General features: G+C 37.1%; 1 protein-coding gene across 1 annotated transcript in view; it reads right to left on the reverse strand.

The window, feature by feature from the left end:
- Positions 1–4668: 4668 nt before the first annotated feature.
- Positions 4669–7799, reverse strand: part of LOC139971742 (protein O-linked-mannose beta-1,4-N-acetylglucosaminyltransferase 2-like) — a 29734-nt gene continuing 26603 nt past the window's right edge. The window contains exon 2 of the mRNA XM_071978462.1: positions 4669–6203. Coding sequence (XP_071834563.1) covers positions 5243–6193 — 951 coding nt within the window. The 5' untranslated portion in view covers positions 6194–6203 and the 3' untranslated portion in view covers positions 4669–5242. The remainder of the gene's footprint in view (positions 6204–7799) is intronic.

The following is a 7799-nucleotide window of genomic DNA, read 5'->3' on the forward strand; positions in this document are numbered from 1 at the left end:
AGTTATCGAAGCAAATGAAAGTATAGATCTTTTGAGGAACTTATGTATATATTTTCTTTTCCTCAAATATTCATGCAAAAGTAAATTTCATCATGAAGTTGAAAAGTCAAGATGTTAAGTATTATGTAAATTTGAAGAAAGATTTGTTGATGTCATAGTCTATGGGGTCTCTTTTATGGTATCGAATATCTAGTACTTTGGTACTTTGCTAGATCAATTCAGAGTGCATACCTAGGGTCACCATGCTATCGAGTCACATTTTGTTGATTTTCTTGAAGTGAATGTATATGATTCACAAGGTTTCAAAGCAGTTTTGAAACTACTGTATGCCTTCATTTAAAGAGGAGGTACTTTGTAAATGAGTTTGTAATATTTTAAGGTTCTTTTTTTAATGTACGAATTTTTTATGGAACGCTAAGGTGTTCTATTCAGTTAAAAGATAACTAAGTCTAGTATTCTCTGATCTCTCCCCAAATCACGGCATGATTTCACTTTTGATATAAATGTATTATGGATGTATGAAATGCAAAAATGTATTTTGTAAGAGATACTGCATACTTTGCTGTGTCATGTAACTTTCAGATATCTTAATGATATTTTTTTTTAGATTACATCATATGATGTCATCAATATTGAAGAGGTACACAATATTTTCGTGGAGATAGTGTCAATGTATATACCAATATGATCATTTTAATATTTCGTAACCAAGATGTTAACCTTCAAGATATATGAAGACCATTTATTGAAGTCAATGAATATTAATGAATGTGCTTACAGTACTCTACCTTATTGAGATAATGATAAGTTAAAGCAGTATGATGTTAAAATTTTGGAGTATCCAAAAATTTTAAAAGATTGAGGGGGATGTTATGATATAGTGATGCCATCTCTTTGATGTTACCGAAACACTCCATCGAGACACCTTACAGGCCTCTTATGTATTTATCTAGGTCATGGATTCAGTTTTCCCACGAGAAGTTTTTAACTATCTTATTGAATCTTGGTACAGGGCCTTTTCCCAAAATAGATTCCATTATGTCTGTGGAACATTCGAGAAGGTTCTCTCACGTGGTATGGAAGTTTCCATAGAAAGGGGATGGACTTCCAAACTCCCAACCAATCAGGGCAGATCAGTGCCAGTGCACTTATTTTTATATCGTTAAGTTAATACAGGATGGTCAGGTTATTGGCTGCCTACTGATTGTGCGCAGAGGATTTTTATGGAAGTAAGGTATAAAAGAAAAAGGAGGTCAGAAATTTATCACTCCGTCAGCAAAGTTTATCACTTGGTCAGCAAATTTATCACTCCGCCGAAAGTTCATCACTCCTAATTGCTTAATTGACGGAGTCAAGTCAAGTCAAATCATTGTAATTTAGTTTTATTTGTAAAGAGAATCGACAGAGAAGAAATTATACCGAATCAATAATCAAATCCTATCTCGTCAACTTGTTTTTGTGTGAACTCATTGTTTTCGCCCGTTCGAGACATCTCCTGAAGAAGCATAAATACGGCATCAAGATATCCCAGTACCTTTCTATCGCGAGTCCCGATATAGTTTTACTATCGGAGGAAGCGGGCTCGTCACAATATTACAATACATCAATCGGATGATGATTTGATGGCGTTTCATTTTACGATCCTGGAGAGGTATTACTCTAACACTTTGCGTTGAGTTGCCGGTGTAGCGCAGCGTGGGGACACGCCCTATACATTGTACGTTGCCCTAATTATCCGGACGGTATTTACTGTTACACTGCTCAACTAAGTAAAACATCTCCGGGTTTGACACCTTCTTAGGGAAATGGGGGGAATTCGGGGGTTTGGGGAAATTCGGTGCGACTCGAATCGTAGGCCCCTATCGCCCCAGTTACAACTTGAGATTCGTTGAATAATTCGTGCCGGCTCATCCGGGGCTCATCGCATCATAGGACACAATAATGGTACAGAGGGTCGGCTTTGGTCATGAAGACTCGTGCATTTTATTGATTCGAACTGTATTGTAATTAATTTCATGTAACTGTCTTGAGCGCCTTTGAACAACTTTTGTTGATTTTGGCGCTATATAAATATTTTCTGATTGATTGATTGATTGAACTGTATTTTCTAACTCCCTCACCTATTTTCTTCTCCCCCTCTCTCTTTGTTTTTTAGCTGAAAAGTGGTACGGTAAATACCGTACCTACCGTAGCGGGTGCGACGGGCCTGATGACAAATGTCAATAGGTAGATGAGAGCGCAATAAAATAGTCAATAATCGCGAATAAGTAAAAAGTAGTGAAAAGCTGAAAAGGGCGCCAGCAGTCCATTTGAGTCCGTCAGGGTGAGGGGGCATCCGCCCCCTGACTGTATGGACGCTCCGACACTGAGTAAGGGGATGTTTGAGAACTGGCTGAAATGAGGCAAGTCATTGTCCTAAGACGAAGTTGTGTTGCGCTTACCGGTACTCACACTCACGGCTTCCACTTTTCACGGGGCGTGAAGACGCGGTTGGAGTGACAATGTGGTCTATAGCCAGGGGACGGGCCGAGGTCCCCCAGCATTTACTAAAATTATTACACCTATATAGTATACGTGTGCATCGGACAGATAGACAAGTATGCATTGAAAAATGGGCAGATGCACGTTTCGGAGCCTTGGTAAATATTGGGGGGGGGGGGCTTATCATGCATTTGCCCCCTCAACTTTTTCATTGGGGGGTGAGCCCCCCCCAAGCCCCCCGGTTCCGCCGCCACAGATTTACCATCCAATATCTTTTAATCTGTTTGCAAGATACTGCAAGGATTATCTGATTGCCTGATCGTACTAGTTCTTTTGTTCATTCAAATGATCCAGTTCAATGATTCCATTCAACAAGAACTGGTAAACCCTGGTATAGCGCAAAACCGTAATATTGAAAAGCTCTATAGGGACTGTCGCTTACTTTTTTTTCATATTCGCATATGGCAATGGCAAAGCAATTTAATATATATATATATATATATATATATATATATATATATATATATATATATATATATATATATATAAAGATATAGCCTATATATATATGACTAAAGGATTATGTGATTGCATGAAGGCACTATTTCGTTTGTCCTTCACATGATCCAGCTCAATGATTCCATGCAATAAGAAGGGAAACGCCGGTGAAGCGTAAAACCGTAAACTTGAAAAGCACGATAGGGACTGTCGCTTACTTTTTTTTCATTCGCTTATGGCAATGGCAAAGCAATGGTAAAGTAATGAGTTGGAAAATCCAGAACAGTGAAAACACTTCCAGCCTCTACCGGGATTCGAACCCGGGCCTCCCGCTTTATATGCGGACACACTAACCACTAGGCTATTGACGCTGATTGCATGTCCAGAGGTTCGAAACCGGTAAGGAAGGTCGTAATTCCACTGTAGGCGTTTGAATATATATATTTGAATATAAATATAAATATATATATATATATTTATATATTTAATGTAACCCCGACATTAACCCCTCGTTTGGTTGACTCTTCCAACCAGGTTCTACCGTAGCTACCATGGTACGGCTTCAGTCTGTCTGAATGAACCACCTTAGGTTTTGACTTTGCACTCTTCCGTTTACGATAGGTGACATCCCACCGTTGCCACCAATGTAGCACTTTCCTCTGTGAGTAGCGCCGGCCAGCCAATTCAGGGTACTTGGCCTAATATGTAGTATTGCAATTGACCAGAGAAAGAAAAATGAACACAAAATAAATCCAGAGAGGCTATTGTATTTTAACACAGATATATTGAAAAAAAAAATTCTTACAGTTAGGTTGAGTTGTACTAGATGTGTTGTACAAACTTGAGGCTATACGTGGCACTGAAGCCTACCATCAAGAATGTTTCTTCCAACAGCAACCACAACAGCTGCCCTGTGCCTCTCATGGGGTAATGCATTTTATATAAATCCCTTAACAATACGTGGAAATACAACATGTATACAAATGATGAACTTTACCTTACAACTTAGCTTAAGATATAATACACAAATGCTACAGTGCATTCCTACCATCCCCAAACAATTGTACTTATTTACAGAGATAAATGTGATCACATGAGTATCCCTAGAAAATATCACATGTGTTACATCACAATCCCAGGATAAACCACATACCACATGCCGATCCATAGGAGCAGCCCCAAAAGCCATATTCTGCCATGCAACAATTACAACTGGTTTACTTAATGTCAGGAGAGATAACCCCATATAAATCCAAAGGGGTTTAAACTACCACAATGGTCCACACCGTTCACACAGAACTCCCAATGCTCCACAACTTTATAAATATATATATATATATATATATATATATATATATATATATACATACATATATATATATATATATATACATATATATATATATATATATATATATATATATATATATATATATAGAATATATAGAATTCGATATTCCATCAGGAATAAATACAATATGCCGCATAAATACACAGTAATTAACAATATCAGAATATTACTCTCATGATACTAATAAAGTGGTAATTTATGTGACATTGATTATTAATATGATGATGCCATAAAGCAGAGAGTTGCAGTTCATATAAACATTACACTTAATTACACTACATCTTTGTAAACACTATAAAGGCAAAATAATTTTTCATATGGGGGAAGGGTGGGTGGGAATGGGCTTTGTAATAATTCCAGTTCATGTATTTTGTGCTTTAATATATTTTATTCAGATGATATTAAAAACTCATCATTTTATCTAACTACTTAGATTAACGTAATTGAGCCATTCTTCTTTTCAGTTTTTATTCTTAAACATTGTATTACATTTGTACAGATATTATAAATCGGAAGTTTACTTTTTAAGTCTTTTGATTTAAAAAGTGATGAGGAGGTACCTCATCACTATTAATAATCCTATTAATCCTCATGACTCAGATAGATAATCTCCTCGTGGTATTCAGTTTTCTTCTTAAACCTATATATTATATTTGCACAGATTTTTTAAGTCTTTTGACTAAATACAAATGAATTAGCATATTTTTTTAATGTCAGGTATATCTACTTCGATGTTCTGATTATGATTAAATCTAAGCACTGGATCATTACAGCAGGGATGAGGAGGTACCTCATCACTATTAATGATCCTCTCTTGATCCTCTTGACTCAGATGAATAATCCCTCCGTGTTATTCAGTTTTTCTTCTTAAACGTATATATAACATTTGTACAGATATTATAAATCGAAAGTTTATTTTTTAAGTCTTTTGAATAAATGCGAATGATTTAGTATATTTACAATGTCAGGTATATCTACTTCGGTGTCCTGATTAAGTCTAAATCTAAACTCTGGATCATAACAGCAGAGATGAGGAGGTACCTCATCACTATTAATAATCCTCTCTCGATCCTCTTGACTCAGATGGGTAATCCCCCCCTTGTATTCATCATTTTTGGGGAAAGTTACAGTTCTAGACCTGTTCATATTTCTCCACGATAAATACTCGAGATCTCTACCCGACAATACACTCAACGTGTTATAAGGTGTGTATGCCTCTGGTCTTAGAGCAAATGGGAATAATTCTAAAATCAATGATGATGTGGGTAGAAACATACTCAGGATCATGAGGGCACCATGGACGCCTATCATAAATTTAGCACAGCTGATCAATTTGATTAGATCCTTTACTGAGTTATCTTCTAAACTGATTAGGACCACATCCAACTTAAAAGTCTTGGAGATCACTTCGACTAATTCATCTTCATTCAAAACTCTTCGACTTCTTTTCCGGCTTATTAAAACGCCATATTTGTCTTCTTCGAGATTGCATTTCTCTTGAATATTCAAACGTTTCTTCATGTAATTTGTAAAGTTGTCAATATGAACTGAAGTTAAATTTGAGTCAGGAATAGGGCCTTCTGGTTCGTCTCCAATGCCATACTGGTACCAGATTGTATCCCTTGATAAACCTACCATTGCGTCTTCGAAACAAGTCAGAGAATTGGACGGTTCCAGGAGAAATTCATAATCCGATATAACCTGGTTTTTGGAGAGCAATTGATATAGTTGATTTTCTTTAGTGATACCCTGATCTGGTACTGCTTCCATCAAGATCAGGGTCCTAGTCGGATCTGTCTGCATACCATCCAGACGGGTCATGGTCTCGAAAGAAGGTAACAAGTCATCGTGGATCACGTGCATGAGGTTGGACCTCACAAACGGAGAAAAGAAAAGGTATTTTCCTCGATAATAGTTCTTGAACAGATGATGTTCGGATCTAAAGATCCCTGATGGACTATTATAATATCTAAATTCATATTGGTTGTTCAGTACCGTGGAAATTAGTAAAATGTTATTGTCTGGCGTTATCAAAATAGGGTCAAGTGGAGACGACAAATCCTCTCGAAGCAACAGATATTTCCTAAAATAATGGGAAAAACACAAATTCCGAAAACTACAAACTCTATTCTTAGTGGACGAATTCGCGTTAGTGCACCAATTTACACTACCAAACGGTACATCCGGGACATTTCGCTCTACAGGCGATGTCATTGCAGAAATCGGTGTTTTCCAATACCATCGTGAGTCCAACGTGCATTGGTAGATGAAAGAAATAATTAACAAGGATGCAGCGGATAGAATTACAACTTTAGACATTTTCGATATCGCCTCCCTTAGATGAGTAAGTGTATCTTACACTATCTACATGTATAGATATAACTTGTCTTCTAGCTCCCCGATATGAGAGCAATTACACACGAATAGACCAAATGATTTTATTTGATAGACTCACTGACGGACACAGTCGAAGAAGTGATTACTGACGCAGTTAGTTACCTTGTATCATCTAGTTAATTATTTAATGGTATAGTGATCCTCCGTTTACTATAATAGGCAGCCATTTCCAGTTCAATGATGAAGAAATAACACCATTGTCACTGCAGATTATACTTGCTTTTTGGTCAGTTGGAATTTCCACCGTCGCATTTTTTTATTGTAAAAGAAATAAATATTGACCCATATAAAAATGCATTTAATCCAAGAGTTCAACTGATGCTTGGATGAGCTTATATAGATGAAAACACGGTGTTGTTATTTCCATCGTTTTAACGACGTTTATGTACTATACGACTTTGTGCGCATTTATACTAAAATATAAGCCATTTGTATAGGAAAAGTTTGGGGAGAGGAGGGGAAGAGGCACGTGTTTCAATGCTCCCATATACTATCGTACTGTTTGTTTTAACTATAAGTATTTACAAATGCATAATAATACGTGTGGGTTGGTATATGTAGGAATCTCATATCTCGGTGACCCAATGGAAATATGATTTTATACCAGTACCAAACGATGCAGAAAGTTTGAAAAGTGAAAGTTTCAAACATATCCAAGAACGAGTTCTATGCTCTGTATGGCTTCTTCATTAGAAGCAAATCACGTGTTAAAAACAAGTAGCCTATCCAGTGTTGTAATTATCTATCGTACCTATTTTCCTTTGCCATTTTTTTTTGGCCGTGCCCGTTCAGTCCCCGAAAATTCCTGTGGGAGGGGCACTTTTCCCGAGGCTGCTCCCCTCCGAGTACGGCACTGCCCCCACCCCCCTCAATCAAGTGACCGCTGTTGTCCCTGCATTGATTCACTGTGTCGCTTTATCACCATTTTTTTTTTATTGCCGATTCTTATGTTCACACTATGCTGTGTTAGAGAAGCAGGGTGTCGGGTATTTTCCTTGTTGCTTTGTCTACACAAAAGCATTTTACGCAATTGTACCATCAATTCGGAGATATTTGTTCTGAACACTGGAAA

This window comes from Apostichopus japonicus, chromosome 8 (assembly GCF_037975245.1).
Source record: "Apostichopus japonicus isolate 1M-3 chromosome 8, ASM3797524v1, whole genome shotgun sequence".
Lineage (NCBI taxonomy): Eukaryota > Metazoa > Echinodermata > Holothuroidea > Aspidochirotida > Stichopodidae > Apostichopus > Apostichopus japonicus.